The 17926-nt window shown below is 48.3% G+C and overlaps 7 protein-coding genes across 7 annotated transcripts; 4 read left to right on the top strand and 3 right to left on the bottom strand.

Annotated features, from left to right (window-relative positions):
• Positions 1 to 129: 129 nt before the first annotated feature.
• Positions 130 to 2080, top strand: N7509_004844 (rRNA 2'-O-methyltransferase fibrillarin-like protein; the record flags this gene model as incomplete). Its single annotated transcript, XM_056629481.1, has 5 exons — positions 130 to 268; positions 340 to 387; positions 450 to 631; positions 686 to 954; positions 1015 to 2080. The coding sequence occupies 5 exons, from the start codon at positions 130 to 132 to the stop codon at positions 2078 to 2080; spliced, it is 1704 nt and encodes a 567-aa protein (XP_056488783.1).
• Positions 2081 to 2528: 448 nt separating this feature from the next.
• N7509_004843 (MFS transporter) lies at positions 2529 to 4404 on the bottom strand (the record flags this gene model as incomplete). The annotated part of the gene is made up of 4 exons (XM_056629480.1): positions 2529 to 3221; positions 3279 to 3775; positions 3830 to 4016; positions 4069 to 4404. 4 exons carry the CDS (start codon positions 4402 to 4404, stop codon positions 2529 to 2531), a joined length of 1713 nt encoding a protein of 570 aa, XP_056488782.1.
• Positions 4405 to 5603: 1199 nt separating this feature from the next.
• gliT (thioredoxin reductase gliT) lies at positions 5604 to 6636 on the top strand (the record flags this gene model as incomplete). Its single annotated transcript, XM_056629479.1, has 2 exons — positions 5604 to 6007; positions 6072 to 6636. 2 exons carry the CDS (start codon positions 5604 to 5606, stop codon positions 6634 to 6636), a joined length of 969 nt encoding a protein of 322 aa, XP_056488781.1.
• Positions 6637 to 9499: 2863 nt separating this feature from the next.
• N7509_004841 (uncharacterized protein) lies at positions 9500 to 11472 on the top strand (the record flags this gene model as incomplete). Its single annotated transcript, XM_056629478.1, has 4 exons — positions 9500 to 9594; positions 9649 to 9927; positions 9982 to 11069; positions 11150 to 11472. The coding sequence occupies 4 exons, from the start codon at positions 9500 to 9502 to the stop codon at positions 11470 to 11472; spliced, it is 1785 nt and encodes a 594-aa protein (XP_056488780.1).
• Positions 11473 to 12513: 1041 nt separating this feature from the next.
• N7509_004840 (Fig1 domain-containing protein) lies at positions 12514 to 13512 on the bottom strand (the record flags this gene model as incomplete). The annotated part of the gene is made up of 4 exons (XM_056629477.1): positions 12514 to 12895; positions 12952 to 13279; positions 13348 to 13416; positions 13482 to 13512. The coding sequence occupies 4 exons, from the start codon at positions 13510 to 13512 to the stop codon at positions 12514 to 12516; spliced, it is 810 nt and encodes a 269-aa protein (XP_056488779.1).
• A 950-nt stretch (positions 13513 to 14462) lies between these two features.
• Positions 14463 to 16852, bottom strand: N7509_004839 (putative exonuclease; the record flags this gene model as incomplete). Its single annotated transcript, XM_056629476.1, has 3 exons — positions 14463 to 16554; positions 16614 to 16761; positions 16840 to 16852. 3 exons carry the CDS (start codon positions 16850 to 16852, stop codon positions 14463 to 14465), a joined length of 2253 nt encoding a protein of 750 aa, XP_056488778.1.
• Positions 16853 to 17189: 337 nt separating this feature from the next.
• N7509_004838 (translation machinery-associated protein 16) lies at positions 17190 to 17841 on the top strand (the record flags this gene model as incomplete). The annotated part of the gene is made up of 2 exons (XM_056629475.1): positions 17190 to 17260; positions 17559 to 17841. 2 exons carry the CDS (start codon positions 17190 to 17192, stop codon positions 17839 to 17841), a joined length of 354 nt encoding a protein of 117 aa, XP_056488777.1.
• Between the last annotated feature and the right edge of the window lie 85 nt (positions 17842 to 17926).

Here is a 17926-nt window from a genome sequence, read left to right as displayed (position 1 = left end):
GCGCAGTCGCTTTGAACGAAATGATTTACTGGCAATGTACACTTCCTCGACTTCTGTTTTCGACTTATAAATAGACTAATCAAATACAGACGAAACCTCACTCTTTCACCACCCCAAAAAAACACGCAGATGCGGTCAGCTAAAGCTGTTGTGTCCGAGAAACTTGCGCGCATCGTTCCTGCGGCCACAATGTCAACTGCACAGCGCCAACCAGCTTACACAACAACCTCGCTGAAGCGATGGTCAGTGGCTACGAAGGCTCTCCCAGGTGTGCTTTCAGTTCTCCCGCATTTTGATCACCTTGGAAGCTACGAAACTAACTATATACAATCTCCACAGCTATTTCTCAAATCCGTTCTATTCATGTCTATGATTTCGATAATACCCGTGAGCCTCGTTACATTCGCTACCGATAAAGAACTACAAATACTGACTATGGTCTTTGACAGTATTCCTAAGCCCTCTACCCAACCCGCAGCTCTGGAATGGGCAAACAATCGGCCTGCTGCAGACCGAAGAGAGCTTTGCCAACGGCGGTTGGTGGCATGATCCCAATCTTTTGGCAGCTACCGGACAAGGGATAGACATCGAGGAACCAAAGGGATGGAAAGGATGGTGGAATGAGAATATCGTGCGATAATCATGATTCTTTATGTCCCGACTCGCCGTTACTAACGATCACCAGCTTCGTCTTGTCCAACTCAGTATGCAACAAAAGGATGCACTCACGGTCCTCTTGACTGGCCGAGGCGAAGATCGGTTTGCCGATATCGTCAAACGCATGGTTGCGAGCCAAAACTTGGAATTCGATATGATCGGCCTCAAGCCGGAAGTTAGTCCTAACGGACATAAGTTCCCTTCGACTGCGCAATTCAAGCAGAAATTTCTCGAAGATCTCATTTTCACTTACGAACAGGCCGAGGATATTCGAGTTTACGAAGACCGTGTTAAGCAGTAAGTTGTGATTGGTCTGGAGAGTTCTTTGTCTGGACTCGATTCTGATTTCTTTCATAGCGTGAAAATGTTCCGCGATTACTTTGAAGGCATGAATATGAGCTTGCAAACCGGACAAACTCCCGTACCCAGGAGACCCATCACTGCTGAAGTCATTCAGGTATCTGAGGGCGTCACGTATTTGGATCCAACGGCAGAGATTGCCGAGGTGCAGCGCATGATCAATTCTCACCATCTAGCCTTGCGCACTTCAGGCCCACGAAAGATGAGGTCAGGCTATGGAGGGTTCCGCATTAGGAAAACGGTGCTCTACACAGGATACTTGATCTCTAAAGAAGACCAAATGCGTCTGATTCAGGAAGTCCTGGGTCCAATCCTACCTCAAGGACTCGCCGAGTCAAAGGATATAAAGTACACGGCTAACAACATCATGATTGCTCCCCGTCCCGCCTCCAAGCAGATTTTAGACAGAATCGGTGGCGCCGGCAAGAAAGTAAAATGGCAGGTTACCGGCACCGCAAACTTCGAGAACAAGGTATGGGCCGCACGGGTACAACCCATTCCCGGAAATACCCCAATCCATTCCGAAAATGCGGTGCCACTCGTCGTTCTGGCCTGCCGCAAGCCTGCCCGCCCTGTGGATGCAAGTTTAATTCAAAATTGGCACCCTGTGCCAGCAGAAATGGCGATCACTTTCCAGACAGAAATCGGGGAGAAAGAGGTCCTTTCAGTCGATGAGACCAATCAAAATGGTGATCGGATTAACCCATCCGGCAAGAACAACAAGAAACGCCAGCGTCAGCAATATGAAGACGGTTACTCCTATGCTCAGTCAGGTCACCACGCTAGCTACGACGGACCCGCACCTTCACACGACCATCCACATGGCCATCATTCCAAACAGTACCATTATGACGATGGTCCTCGTCGGGGCTCTCAGCGTGGCCGTGGCCGTGGTAGCCAGAGAGGCCGAGGGAATAATGGTCGTGGTGGTCGCGGCCGTGGCCGCGGCGGTGGTACGGGTCCTGCAAATCCGTACTACAAGTCTCTGGATGACTCTGCTAGTGGTTTTGATGGCACACATTCCGGCGGAAACCAAAATGGAGGGTATCCCATGGACTACTAAACCCGTCGTCATTCAACCAAGATTCTCATTGAAAACGTCAGCGCCTTATTCTTATCTGAACACATTCATTTTATCCGTCGTACCCTCACTCCTGCGGCCGGGGTTTCGCGCAAGGAATATCTTTCTAAGCCTCTTCCAGTTTCCATACCCTAGATCAATGGCATTATCAGCTTTACTTCTCAACTTCTATTTTCAATTGCCGGGACTGAATATACTACTAGTACGGGCGTTCAGCGTCTACGGGTATTTGTTTCGTCCGATACGCTGAACTTGAACCTTCAACTTGCTTTTCGTATTTGAAGAAATGGGTTTGAATCCTGAGAGGAGACTTCTGTTGCAAAGTCAATTTGTGCGTAGTCTGCCCACGGCTTGCTACTAGTAATTACTATCAATACCCCCATCCTTTGTCTGAAGGACTCGGGATCCTTTGATTAGTATATACACTCAATTAAATATCATGGCGAGCATATTTACTCGCCATCCGAATTCTCCGTCCCCTCGACAAAAGAATAAAAGGGAAAGGTACAAAGACAATCGTCAAACATCCAAGCAGAGTACACGCCCAACCAATCCCCAAATTATGGAACATCGCCGTTGCAAAAAGCGGGAAGCCAGCTCCAAATGATGATCGCATAAAGTCATTCCCAGCAAGAACAGAAGCCGCATATTTTGGATAAGCATGTGCAAGATAGCAAAAGATGCAGTTGAAAATTAAACAGCCACCAACTGCGAAGAGCATAGAAGCAATGATCGGTACAATCCAATGCACGCTCTCAAAGTTTCCTGTCCAGCCAAACCAAAATAGTGAAATTGGTAGGGCGAAGGCACCAACGCAGGCTGGCGGCATTTGCATTTCGGGCGCGATATTTCCGTTCTTATCGAAATGTTGCGATTGGTATCGATATTTCCAGTAGAAGTAGCCCGGGATGGTGATGCAGCAGGTTGAGACTAGAATTCCCATGAAGGCCAGCCCGGTTTCGCCGGGGTTAAAGCCGTGGGTTTCTCCGAAAATAATTGGGAAAGCTTCAAACCACATGTACAGGATACCATATATGAGCGATATGTAGAGGTTGAGGAGAAGGACTATCGGTTCCAGGAAGCAGAGTTGGAAAGGTCGAACGAGGGATTCAAAAATAACATCCTAGAATCAGTGGTCAGCTAGCAATATCGCAACCGTTTCTCATTAAATAATACGCACCATCGGTTTGACTTCTTTAATCTCGATCTCGGACTCGGACATATACTGCGAGTTTCCCGTGATACGACGTACTCGCCGGGCCCGCCGAGCAAGGATATTAGGTGCGAAGGTTTCCGGGAGAAAGAAAAATAACAAAACAAAGGTGAAGGCCGAAACCCACATCAGTTGCCAGATAGTCCACGTCCAGCCCTTTGCTGAAGAAGCGAAACCACCCAGCATTGGACCCAAGACTGGTGCGGAAATGGCGAACATGCCCCAGACTCCTATCATATAGTCGCGCGTTCTGGAGCTCCACATGTCGCCCATGGAGGCTGCACCGGTGGCTAAAGCTGGCGATCCAATGAAGCCTGTGAGGAATCGGAATGCGAGAAACATCCCGAAATTCTTTGCGTATATGACACCAAAATTGAAGAAGACGAAGACGAAAAGCGTCAAAACGTATGTCGGGCTCCGGCCGATCATCGGGATTTCAGAAAGGGGTGACCAAATCATGGGTCCTGCTTCAAGTCAGTACTTCTGGCTCCGTCTGGGATGGACGCTGAGATACAGACCTAGGCCGTAACCTGCCACGAATAGTGTCAGACCGAGGGTTGCGGCAACATTGCTTACGCCAAATTGTTCGGCGACGCCTGGTATTCCAGGTGTATATATAGCGGAGCCCACATATATAGCGAAAGTGAGTAGCCAAATTAAGCTGCTGACGAACATCTTCTTCTTTTTGGTCCAGTTTTGTGGGTTCTATTCGATATCAGTACACCATTTGCTTTGCACCATGCAATGGGAGGCTTACCTCGGGATCGTCGGATCCTCGCCAGCTAATAACCAAAGATTGATTGTTTGGTAAAGAGCTATTTCTCCCGCCATCAAGGGTAGATGCAGTAGACATGCGTCTTGATCGATTCGAGCACTGAGACATTACTGTATAGAGGCCAAAAGCCTCCAGATCTTCGGGGTTTTCGTTCTCAGTCGTCGGCGTGGAAGCTTCTTCCTCTTCTTTTGTGTCCGGCTCTGTCTTCAGGTACTCAGGCCATACGGAGGCATCGCGCTCTTCTGGATATTGCATCCATCTGTAACGGGTGCAGAGCCGGACTAGCTTGCCAAAAGCTGTGTCTCGAATTGTCTCCATCGTAGTTAGCAATTGGTACCTTGAACGGGAATGTTTTCAGGTCCTTTGCTGGAAGCAGCTTGATAAAATGAAATATTTTGGCGGGGAATCTGCTCTTCAAGACACATTATATGTGTAAATGAACTCGGTCTGGAGCCACAGCGTCGACGGATATCTTTTTGTCCGTAAAGCCGTACATCCGAAGTCGTGGCAATATTTGGTTTGGCACCATCGCGGGACCTTTTTACTACATTTTGTGTGGAAATAACAGCCTTCCGGGCGTGTGTATAATCATCCAGCGGAACTATTAAATAAAGTACCGACGGGACTGAGTTTGTAGTATTGCGTCACCACTACAAAACTCTTAAGCTTTTCGAATTAATAATATGTAGTGTCTCGTAGTAAAAATGAGTGTAAAGCTCTAATCCGAAACCTATAGAGCTTCCAGGTTTTCTTTCGAGTTCGGTTGGCTACTAGCAAGCTACTAGCCAGCTACTCCTGTAGCTGATCATGCACAATATCGCTAACAGGTCGAATCAAAACTCTGTTCATAAGACATACTGAACAGAATTTGGCAAATTGGGGGTCATCGACCTTTTGACTACTGACAGTGATCACATACTACATTTGGGAGTACTAAGCCGACCCGAGGAATACTCGAAATCAACGTAAAAGGAACCATCCCGAAGATCACCCCAGATCAAGCTGAATTCTTTCCTTGTTCATCGGCTCACAAATTCCATCAGGATGATAATATTCGTCTCCATGGCCACCCATGAGGTTCCACAGCCTGTATAGAAGTCTCAAGAGGCTTACGGAACAAGGAACTTCATTTTCCATGCTCAAGGCCGTGGAAGCATAATCTTCTTGTTCCTCTTGGGATCTAATGCACGATCCGATATGAAGCATTGACAACAAGAGTAATACCCATGTCTTTCTTGAAAGTGATATTCTTATCTCCTTCTAGAACCCAGGCTATTTCAAAAGGAGAGAGGCCACTCGGTGACTTTCCCGAGCTTAACTCTCCGAGGCTCGCAGCAGAAAGACCTCGAAGAACCTATCACAGTCATCTCTCGCATCCACTGCCCTGAAGGGTAGGAAATGCGTCGCTAAGGTACTCATATTATTCCATATGTCTTCAGGCTATAAAAGGCCAGGCCGTTTCCTGATTTTATGGAAATTTACCATCGATATTCAAACTCTCGTTCCTAGCAACCATCATGGCAAACATGCTCAAAACTTATGACGTTCTCATCATCGGAGGTGGTCCAGCAGGACTGTCCATTGCCACTGGTCTTGCCCGACAGCTCTATACATCTCTGGTGCTTGACTCTGGTGTCTACCGCAATGAGCGAGGAACCCACATGCACAACGTTGCTGGCTTTGACCACGTCAACCCAGCCATCTATCGTGCTAAGGCAAGGCAGGACCTCCAAAAGAGATATGACACAATTGAATTTGTGTCTGCCAAAATCCAAAGGGTCCGAAAAGTCGCCGACCTGTTCGAAGCGGTAGATGACCAGGGAAAGACCTACCGGGGACGCAAGTTAGCGTTAGGGACAGGTGTGAGAGACGTCGTTGAGGAGCAGGTTGAGGGGTACGCGGAGTGTTGGGGGCGCAGCATGTAAGATTTCCTAAGTCTTTTCCCTTCTCTCTTCATTTTGATGCACGAAGCTAATAATTCGAAGCTTTCACTGCCTCTTCTGCCATGGCTACGAAGAACGTGGTGCAGACTCTGTCGGCGCTCTCGCTACGGGCACTCTGTCTTCCCCCGAGACGCTCGCCCATATCGCCAGGATGGCTAAGCGACTCTCCAAGCATGTTAATATATATACCAATGGAAACTCTGAGCTCATCACCTCGACAAAGGCAATCATCCACAGCAATAAGATTGCATACGACGACCGCAAAATAATCAAGTTCGAACACCAAGATGGTTCCGAGGACAAGCCACCCTTGGTGGTTTTGCATTTTGAAGATGGCACCTCGAAAAATGAAGGATTCATTGTGAGCCATCCTCGCGCGGAGCAGCGTGCACCATTTGCGGCCCAACTGGGCCTGGAGATGACGCCGGCGGGGCACATTAAGTTATCGACGCCGTTCAATGAGACAAGCCTTCCTGGTTGTGTGGCTGCTGGGGATGCAGGAACACCGATGCAGGCAGTTGTTCAAGCTGCCCAGATGGGAGCATTTGCTGCAGTTGGACTGGTAGCTCAGTTACAGAGGGAGCTGGATGAAAAGGATGAGCTGTGAGGAACAGCCATTGTGTTGCAGCCGAGACCTCTGGAGCAGACAATGAGCCGATGGTCGCAAGTCTCATTTGACTGTGCATTCTTATTTCCTAGTTTATACTACTCCAGATCTACTCCTGAGAGGGTGTCTAAGCTTTTTTCTCCTGTCTGTTGCATGGATTCATATGATGTATTACTTCGGTCTTTACTAATAGCTCGAAAGGCCTAAATACTAGTACTGTACATATGCTCTACAGTAATAAACCTTGGAATGGTACTTTTTGGTGATTCTCTTCCCGAGGTCGGTCTGGCTAGGAATTCGGACTCCACAGGGCTCCAGGGCCCATACATAGTAGTAGGAAATCTAGCTGGTTTACTGAATTATGGAGGCTGTTGCCTAGTACATAGTACTCATATGGAGTACTAAATTATATGGAGGGGTATAGCAAAAGATTTCTCGTCAAACTTGGAATTTGAATTCCGGGTACCATTCTTATTATAAATATTTCATGTTGAAAGCAATAGCTATATATGATACTTTCGTTTCCCTAGGTAATATTGGTCGGCAAAAGGTTCCGAAATCTGCCCCATCCCCGCCAGGAACTCTCGGGTACCTTTGATAACTATGGCTTGTATGTACTCGTACTTGGAGTATGATTCCGTCGAGTAGTATTGGTCGGCAAAAGGTTCCGAAGTCTGCCCCATTCCCGCCAGGAACGCTCGGGGACCTTTGATAATTATGGCTTGTATGTACTCGTACTTGGAGTATGATTCCGTCGAGTAGTATTGGTCGGCAAAGATCCCGAGATCTACCCCATTTCCACCAAAAGAACATTTGATATTCGTTTCCCTGTCGAAGCGACACAGTGAACCTAAGTTTTAAACTTGCGTGGGGCTTCTTAACATAAAAGTTTGTCTGTGGACCCTTGAATCGAAGGGATGTTCTCAATGTACGTGGACTAGGCTTACCTAGAGTGGTATAAGTACGTTACGTCTTCAGAGTATCGCGCGTGATGAAACATTTCAGATTTGACGTTCAATCTTTTGGAATATTTTATGCCGGGCTTTGGAAATTCGGGATTTGGTGGTGTTTGGGTTCTGAAATCCATATACGTCATCTTAAAAAAGTCTCCGAGGCATCGAAAGTCAGAGGTCCGATTAAAGTCGGGAATTGAATTCTTATATCAAGCCAACCATATACAAAACGGAATGTACCTTGTAAAATACACAGGTGAGCCTTTTGTGCAACGTATTTGGTCATGACACGGCGGCTTCCGCCAGTGTCAGTGCGGCTCAGAACATGACGCTAAAGGTACGCTAAACAGAAGCTACGTATGTATGTACATACAGTATCGAGAAATTTTTGACTTTGCAGTAATCGACACCAAATTTTGAAGCTGAGGCCCTTTCAATGCCCCAATGAGAGAGGTGGAAGGTGGCGTCGGTGGTTCTGTCGATCCTTCCATTCAATTCTACGGGCGGTACGGAGTGGATGGAGTAAATGTTGAGGTTAGCGGGAAGGTTTCGGTCGGAAACATAAAGTCAGAAACCCGTAGGGTACAGTGATACAGTATGTATGCACCCTCTCGATAATGTGGGGCAGTCAGAGCAGTCTCTCCAATAGCTATAAAATGCTATGGCTTCTTTTCATATCAGCTTTTAAAATTGCTGGTCACATTGAGTGGAGCCAAGTCTCCACATGTTGGGAGGCGATCATCTCCGGCAAATTTTACCGACCAATGAAATCTAACAAACCGTTGTGGTTCGACGCATGCGTGGCTACGAGAATGTACCATCCCTCCTGTTGGTTCTGGCAAAGCGCCACATACGAGAAGTACTACTGTACTAACAAAGAACATTCTACTAGTAACAAAATGGGAAGGGAGCTGGTATGGATCACCCAATGCCTGGAGGTGAGATTTCATTCGCAGAATTATTAACACCAGTCATCAATCGGAATCAAAGGAGACGAGGATCTGCAATGACGCAAGAAAGCCCTGGAGGAGGGGGCGGATGAATGATCCCTTGCTAACACGGGGCAACCCAACAAAAGCTCAATCCATACATACAAGATGGCACGCAACTGGGCTCGGGAACGGAAAATTCATCCACTTCGAAGGTTTGATCCATGTGTGGTACGGGGTAGCCCGTTGTGTTTGCCGTACAGTATTGTATCCCCCTACGACGCACTGCGCAGTATCTCGTCCTTTTATCTCCACCTTTTTCAAAGGTACTCTATCAGATATGAAAGCTATGATTTCATCGTTCATGTGGGACGTCATAGAAGGACTGTGATTCTTCGATTTGCACCCGATCCCGTTATAAGTAGCTTGGCCCCCGGCAGAAAGCTATTTCCAGAAAATAAAGCCTTTTTGTTGTATCTGTTTGATTTCCCAAATTTAATATTGAAGCTTTCAAATCAAATTCGTGTTTACTTCCGCTCCGCCCTAGACAAATCCAACAGAGATTATTTCCAAAGGGTCCTCCTATTTCCTTCTCGTCAATGTTCTGTCACAGGTAAGTCTACTACTCAATATATTAATTTCGAATTCCAATTTTTAATATCGAATGATCCGATCATGCAGAACGGGATCTCATAGACCAGATGGCGAGCTTATAGGCCGCTTTCAAAAGCTCTGTGGGAAATCATTTTTTAACGAGGGCACCAATAACAATCTCGAACCGGGGAACCCTTTTATTGAGGGAGACAATAAGATGACACCATCGGAAGGGTAAGCCACTATTCAAGTTTCCTATCAAGTACCCTGTGAACAGAATTCTCATACCTAGCCAGCGCCTGTAAGAAGGTGAAGGGAAGCCTCCAATTGTCCGACCCTTCCTTCTCATTCGACGGGGTTGCACCTTCAGATTCATTTACCTCAACAATGTCCGAGCAGCGCATGGTGCCCCAAAGTCAAAATCTCGACCTTTATACATCGCAATTAAAAGTCCCTACTACCTTCCATGACTTGGTAGAAGGGTGCCAACCTTCGAAGAACATTTATCCTCAAGATAATGTTAAACTTGCTTTTAGAGATCAATTCGAAGATCCGGCCGACTCAAACTCGCTGGGTGGTGTCAATCCCGCAGTTACATGGAACAGCATGGATCCTTTTTCCACACAAGATGCATATGGATCGAATCAGTTCCCCCGACCAAATTTGGACTTGGAGAGCATGGCACTTCCAGCTGAGCCGCTTAATTTCGATCACATCCCAGATAACGAGCTGTCATGGAATCCAACGGGAGGGGCCCAACGAATGGGTGACAATGTTCGCCACTCGCAAAACATGTCCTACCCCGAGGGCAACCAGTAAGTTCGTCCACAACTTCACCAATGTTCAAGACCTTAACCTTGCACCTTCAGGTTCCGTTACCCCGCCACTCTTCGAGCATCCACTGCGATAGTAAATGACTCGAGTGAAACTCCTGTTTCGTATCTCAACAAGGGCCAGGTGTATCATCTTAGGGTGGTAGACCCAGTCCCGTCTGTGGCATATACTACCGAATCCACACAGTACCGAACATTTGTCCGGATTTCATTCGATGAAGAACAACAACGATCTGACCCAGCTGCCTATTGGCAATTATGGAAATCAGCGCGAGGACTAAACAAGAGCGACGATAAAATTAAAGCTGTCGAATACGTGGGCGAAAATAACCCCTTCATGCACGTTGAGCAAGTCTCTCTCGATGGATTTTCTGTCACCTGGACTGGCAACCCGACCGATAGAATGCCCCAATGCAGTATCCCAGTCCGATTCAACTTCTTATCCACAGACTTCACACTCTCGAAGGGAGTGAAAGGAATTCAGGTCAGGCTTTGCGTCAAGACAAAACAACTCGGCGAACTTGATATCCAAGAACCAGAAGTAAGCTTTTGCAATGTGAAGCTCTTCCGCGACCATGGCGCCGAGCGGAAACTATCGAATGACGCTGCGAGCATCCGAAAAAGGATTGAAAAGCTACAGCTCCAAATGAACGATCCAGCGCCGCCCGACTGTTCAAATAAGAGGAAGCGAGGCAACATTTCCGGAAAATCCAATCCGGATCTCAGTTACTCGAAGAACAACCTGCAACGTCAAGGCGATATGTCAATAGATCTTGACAACGCCCCACAGCAAGCAAACTTTCAGCAGCAACTGCAGAAGAGACTAGATGCTCTCGAACGATGCTTCTACTCTAGCCGTCCGGAAAGCGCTCTAAGCCTTCGTGCCGAGCCTCAAGATGATCCCGAGTTGCATCCGATTGCTTCATTAAACGCAGATGACCCGCAGCACTCGGCTACCATGGGCCGCAGGGAATCATCAAATGGCGACGCTTCATCTGTTAAATCTGATTTGGCCGGATTCAACGAGATGGAAACGCCGAGCTCTATGAGTAGTCTCCACGACGCGGGAAATCATAGAATATCGCCCACATCATCGAAGTTGGAGAATTTGCCTACTATGCCAGGTAAGTCTCGTCTAGCAATGATGTCTTTTATGGCCAAAAACTTGAAAACTCGTCAAACTAACTATTTCCTCACAATTTAGCCGCATGCTTTTACATTCGAATTATCACAAACGACCAGCCTCCGAGTGAGCACTATCGCGCAATTTATCCTAAATCACGAACAGTTCAAGATCTAAAGTCGAAAATCTTGGAGAAGAGTTCTGCCCAAAACAGCCTAGAAATTTCTAGCATTCTACATATAAACGACACCGGGCTCAAGATTGTGGTGGATGATGAATTTGTCCATGAGATGGCCGAAGGACAGAGTATGACTGTCAGAATCGTTGAGACCCCCGCGCCTTCCCTTGATGCTAGCAACGTATTTGGAAATAACGTTCAACATGAACTTTGGTTGGAGTACTAGGCTGGTGAGGGTATATGGTATATGGCTAAAAGGATTCTTTTCCATTTGAAAAGGCATTCATTAATGAGTTATGATTTTATGAGTTCAGGAGAGGTACTCGTTGGAGTCACTGTACATAGGAACCTTTGAAGATACCCCTATTTGAACATTTTATAACCATGACTACACTGCTGCCTGCCTCCTGGGCATGCCCCGTTTCCAGGGTTGACTTGGCCCTTCGTCTGGTTGGAGCTGGACTGGGTGGCCAACATTGACTTCAACTTTGAATTTTCTACTTGCCAGGCGGTAGTAGGTCTGTGTGGAAAACAACAGCTTGAAGTTGGCCATGAGACCAACTTAAACTCGACGTTAGTAGTACTAGTGCTAGTATATTTTGTGCGGCCGCCAAGGAATTTGGAAGTCCTACATTGATGCATGAAGGGGTTTGAGATAGGTATTTAGTTATCATTTTTCAAAAAAAGCTATCTAGGCGCGATTCTCGCATCGACAACTTTATGCAAGGAGGAAAAGTCAAGGTAATCAGGCAAAGCCGGAGATAAGACTCCAAGCTGAAAATTTCAAAGCATGTTTTATACATGAAGTAAAGAAACGCCGGAGAATCGAAAAGTATGATTTCCCCAGTACATGACGAGTAAAAAAAAAGAGATTCCATAACACCGGCCACGAGGCTGTACAAAGATTTGGTTTGAGGGAAGACCCTTTATGATACCCCCCCAAGCTTTTCCTGAAACTTGCAAGAAAAGCCAGCGTCAACCTTGCCTGAGGAAGGCAGGTTCGGGTAGTGAGGGCCTCGGCCCTCGATATGTTCGTGTATCAAATTGTTCAAATCCAACCGTTTCCCATGGTGACAAAGTGTCCCCGATCGTATTCCCATTCCGTGTGTTAAGCCATTTCCATTTGGCATATTATTCATTTCCCATTCGTGTCGTCGGTGGTAAGAGGTAGTAAGAGGTGTGTCGTAGCGAAGTAATAAAAGGGGAGGCGTAAAAATCGAAAAAAGAAAAGCATAAACGACATATTGCGGAGGCTTGATCAGCGTGATCATTCCTCATCGTCTGTCAGTTTCCTGATAAGACTGATGCTGAGTATCATGACGAGCAATCCGATCGTTACGACGACTAGTAGCACGAATCCGAACCAACCGAGCACCATGGCGGAAGTGCCGACACCGCTCTTCACACTGCCGTTACCCATATCTTGCGCAATCGTACTCGCTGCAACCGAGGCTGTATGTTGCCACAACACTGACACGAGGACGAACACGGTCGAAACAAAGATCAGGGCCAGAGCTGCTTGTGAGACGGGGCGCGACGGGAAGGGCTTGATCTCGACGTCTGAGCCAGATTCATCGCGCTCCTCGTGCCAGCCGGGGAATGTTGCGAGGAGGATAAAGCAGAAGAAGGCGAGGATGATGGCAACGATACTGGATAGCGGTTAGGATTTGAAAGTAAAAACGGGTATATAATATCATCAACTTACAGGAGGTATGGGAACACGACCGCGTCTTTGAATGTGGAGGCGACCCAGATCAGGTTGAGTGGATCTTGGTCCACAGTGACAATCTCCGCCAGGGCGGTAGCATTGGAGTTGCAAATGAAAGACCCACGATCAGGCTGGACACAGATACCGAAGTATCCAACGCGGACTTCCAGTTCAGCGGTGCCAACGATATTTGCCATCGCGCTCGTGACTCCTGGGTCGACTTGTGACAAGTCGAAGGTGGGTTTATAGCTTTCATAGTACATGGATATGAGGAAGATGTTTGGGATCTCTGGGGACGATGAAGAGCATCCAGCCAGCAATAATGCTGTGAAAGGTTAGCCACATTCCAAAGGCACACGTGGGATGCTGCCCATAGGGCCAGCGGATACATACATAGAAGGATGATTGCGATTGCAATGATTATCATCAACACATGGTGGTACCCGATCATAGGAATGAAACCTGTGTTCTTTGTTAGCATACTTGTTCTCTTTTTCGCTTTCCTTTGATTGCTGTTTGTCACATACGGGCCCATGATTCTGCGACTCGAAACGCCATTGCGACCAGCTATGGGGGGTGCAAATGAGCGGTCTCGATCTCTCACGTCAATAGACTCGCTTCTCGGGTCTCCGAGAAGGAGTGTTCGAAGCCGTGCTCGGAGTCAGAACTCTGATGGCTACCGCGTGGCGGTCGAGGGCGTGATTGTAGAGGAAGTAATTCCACTCGTCAACGATAGTCGTAAGTGGAATGTGGAGGAGGAATGCGGGAGATGAGATGCGATAAAAAGGTCGGGATGGTGTCCAATCGGTTCGCGTCGAAGCTTCAAGGTCCTGCAAAGACAATTGAAGGTGCTGCGGCGTATCGTCGGGTCCGGATCGCACCTATATGCAAGTCTCGACAATGGTCAGAGGTCTTGAAGTCTTCTGGACAGCAAGTGTAGCACAAGGATGAAGAAGGAGAGGAATGTGTAGAAGGAATGGAAGGGGGGGGGGAGGGGGAGGAAAGATCGTAGCTGCAATAGAAAACCACGTCAGGCGCAAATCTTGAAGCCCTTGGAGGCTGGGGATGGAGACGATGTATGGGAATATCGAGAGGCTGGGCCAACCGTCTTTGTTTACTCTGCCGCTTCCCGGGAAACCAAGTTGCACCGCCTCCTTTTTTGGGGATTCTGCCGGGGGCCTGTTGCTGGGTGGTTGCACGCTAAACTACGATAGGACTAGTGTTATCCCCGATAAGGTTAGGCCCCACCATTAACCCGCGGGTCGCCGCCTCCAGCCTCCGGTTTACTACGACGGTCTACGTGGACAGACCGCTGATCAATGAAATAGTATGCGCTGGATTGACTAGATGCTAAAACACCAATGATAATAACACTCATGATAATATCCCACACACCGCAAGAAAATAATTGATGCCTAACCCGTGTCTGCAAATGCATGTCCCAGATTGATATGCCTGTTCCCATACTCCAACACCCGAAACCGATACCGAAATATGCTTGTAATTGATTAATGGGCGGCGAACGAGAAGCGCTTGAGATCCAAAGGCTTAGGTCGTGCCGACATGCTTGTTTCTCCTCCTCCTCCTCCTTCTTCTTCTTCATCCTCCTCTTCATCTTCACTGTCGGGAATGATGAGATCTTCGCTGCCTTGAGCGCCGCTGCTCCCGGTGACAGGAGACTCTGCAGTGATGGGGCTAGCATCATATTGAGATTCCATACTATCAGCCTGTCGAAGCTTGGTTGGGAAGTTGATACTGTGGGACCGAGTCAATGCAGCATGCCCCATACGCTGGAGTGGAGTCAAGCGTCTGCGCTGCGGGGATCGATTCTGAGGGTTCCCGACGGGTGTCCTGGGGGAACCAAGAGGCGCAGGCCGATTGCGGGGCTGCATCACAGGGAGTCTAGTAGCCGGGGAGCGAGTCGGGACAGACTCTGTCTGTGGACTTGATTTGAAGGTAAACTTGGAAAGGATGGCCGTATTCTGCCGCTGTACATGATAGTCCAAGGCTTGCTTAAAGTCATCATCTTTGGCAGATTTGGTGGCCGGGGTGAGTGTAGCTTTCGTTGCGCTATTGGCCGAGGAGGTATCGACAGTCTGCTTGTCATGCTCACTACCAGCCGATTCCTGACTCGTCGATTCTTGCGGTTCGCCAGCCTCGGCGCTTGAAGCTGGATCGGGAATACTGGAGAAAATATCTTCAGCTACTTCATCGGAGAAAACATCCATCATCGATTTCCGCTGCTTCTTGCTCCGGGACACTTTCTGGCCCGTCGGACTCGCTTGATCTGCCTTGGGACTACTAAAGAACCGACTGTGGGAATCAGGACGTGTCGGAAGAGAGTCGTCCTCTGCTTCAGAGCAAAGTCTTTGCCGCTTGATAGACTGTATGGTTGCCGCTCGCTGCAGTGTCGATGTCCGGGCAGATTGAGACGAGAGTGAGCTCCGTTCAACACTACGGACCATAGGACTGAGGCCAGCTTGGTCGGAGAAGGCCCGCAGAGGGGTATTGCGTGCCGAGTTAGAGCGCAAGGGAGCCGAGTTGGCTTGCCAAGAGTTGTTCGCATTCCGCTCCAGAAGTCGTTGCTGGCTTGGAGATGGGGTGAGGCTGTTCGGGTCCAGCTCCCCCAGAGGCGTGCGCTTCGGCGTAAAGAACGAGTTGATTGGCTTGCTGGGCTTCAGCTCTGAAGATGAACCAAGCGTCTGGCGACGGCTGATACCCAGGGGTAATTTACCTGTGGCCAAAAGTTTCAATTCAATCGGTTCCTTCGTCGATGGATCTAGATCTCCGCGAGCAACCCCGGCCGCGATCATTGCCTCCACATCGGCTCCAATGAAGGGAAGCTCGTCGATATTTATCCCATCTTCGGGCACCGTCAAGGTGACAAGCTTTTGGGCGGTGGTGCAGAAGACTCGTTGATATAAGAATGTCAGTTCAGCCTGCCTGAAGTTAGACAAGTAGTCGGCCGGCACTTTAAATTGGCCGTCAAATTGTATCATGCGAAGCGCTTTCTCCACAGTCTTGTGCTTTCGAATACTGCGATAAGCAGTCTTCAATCCCATCTTGGGGATGTTCGCCAGATAATCACAACCACTCAATATGCACATGCGACGGAAATCCGCATCGCTCCAACCAACCAAGCTGACCTCGCGACATGCTGTGAAATCCGCTCGGTTAATCTCAATGCATTCGCCATGCTGATCCAATTTAGACAACAATCTTTTCGCTCCAAAAACGAGGAGGTCAGAATCCTCTGAAATGATTCCTTGAATGTGACCCTGCTGCTCCAAGTACACCAATTGGGAATCCGCTTCATACGGAGCCACCACATACTGTACATCCATCTGTTTCAGTTCCTCGATAAGCTGTCGGGCCATGTAGGGGGTGACGTCGACGGCTTTTTGGAACTCCTGGTAAGCCTCTGGCATTCTGCCTTTCCGTTGTAGTTCAAGCCCGAGTGCCTTGCTCTCTTGGCGTCTTCGAAGCCGGTCTTGTTCGGTCCCTGCTTTGCTGGGCAGGTTGTCGCCATCGAATACGAGGTAGGGTTTCACTCCGAAGTAGATGAGCATGCGAACACGATTTAGGACGAAATCGAGGTGTCTAGATCGAAGTTAGCCGCCTGTGCAATGTCCGGAAGAAACGAGCAAAAGGGTACGCACTTCCTAGTCGGCCTATCCAAAACCAGGTCGACAGAGCAGGCCACCGTCCCGCGGTGTAGCCATCCATAGGCGTCAACTCCAAGCGTCTGGCCACTGAACTTCTTCAGATGGCATGGCTTTTGGATAGATTTGAGTAGACCATGTAATCCTGTATTCAAAATCAGCCCAAACCCATCTCCCTTCGTCCATGAGGAGCACAGGAACCACAGAAACCACAGGAACTTACCTTTGATACCCATGGTGGGCACCGATCGAGGCACAAGCGGGTCCTCGTATTTACTCGAGAGACAATAACATGCGATTTGATATTTTCAAGGCTCAACGCGTGGGAACGGAAGCAACAAGATGAACAGAAAAACGCAAGTCAAATCATAGAGGAAATACCCCCATGGCTGGTGCTGGAATGTTTGTTCTCGTTTGTTCCTCTCGACGCGCAGACGCGATGTGATACTTTCTGATTATGGCAGGCGGTATGGTAAAGTTACCGCCCGATTCTGCAGGCAGAGACGAAAATTAATTTGATGCGGGACAAGCAGAGAATCCAAAGGTAGAGTTGTTCCCTCCCATCCATTCACCATGCCAGTCACCTTGCAAAAAGTGCACAAGCACATCTCCAAGAAACGAGGTGTTGTTAACGCCCTACACGAGTTCAGCCGCGATGCTCGTCGGCTCCGTCGGGCCGGTCATCGGGACGACCGCTTGGTCAAACATACCTCGATCTCCATGAAGGCCCGCCAACCATACAGTTAGTACTCTACATGAGGGGTTTTAAGGTCTACCACATACTAATGCACTGCAGCGGACCGCATTGACCATTTTTACGAAGCAATTCAACCCATCTCCGAGCCCCTCTCCGAGGCTGAACTTGCCGAGATGATCACCAAGTAGGGTCCCCGGAACATTACCGGTGCATCTGTCTGCCAATACTGTACTAACCGCTTCTAGGTACATATATCGCGATGCAGAGGAACTTGCGCAACTCAAACAAGAACGCCGCAAGGGCCGTCCACCCACCAAGCGGGAAGAAGTGCTCGGACAGCGGACAGAGACAGAGGAGAAGGAATTCAAGATAGGATTCTGGGTACCGGACCTGACCGAGATGGATGTCCTGGTGGCATTGAAGAAATGGAATGGAAAGTGGTCTGGCCTCAGTCCTGTGAAATTTGTTCGCCTCGTGCAGGGTGGAGAGAAGAAGGATTCGACCTTCCCTCCCAATGGCATGTCATGATACGAATATCCTCATTTTCTTTTCTTTCGTGGGCTATTGGGCGTACATGGAGCACAAAATTGGAGACTAGTAAATACAATACCAC

This window comes from Penicillium cosmopolitanum (assembly GCF_028827165.1).
Source record: "Penicillium cosmopolitanum strain IBT 29677 chromosome Unknown utg000006l:49.0-5199605.0:1.0-5204138.0, whole genome shotgun sequence".
NCBI lineage: Eukaryota > Fungi > Ascomycota > Eurotiomycetes > Eurotiales > Aspergillaceae > Penicillium > Penicillium cosmopolitanum.
The sequence above is the reverse complement of the archived record's forward strand: the minus strand, read 5'-3'. Positions and strand labels throughout refer to the sequence as shown.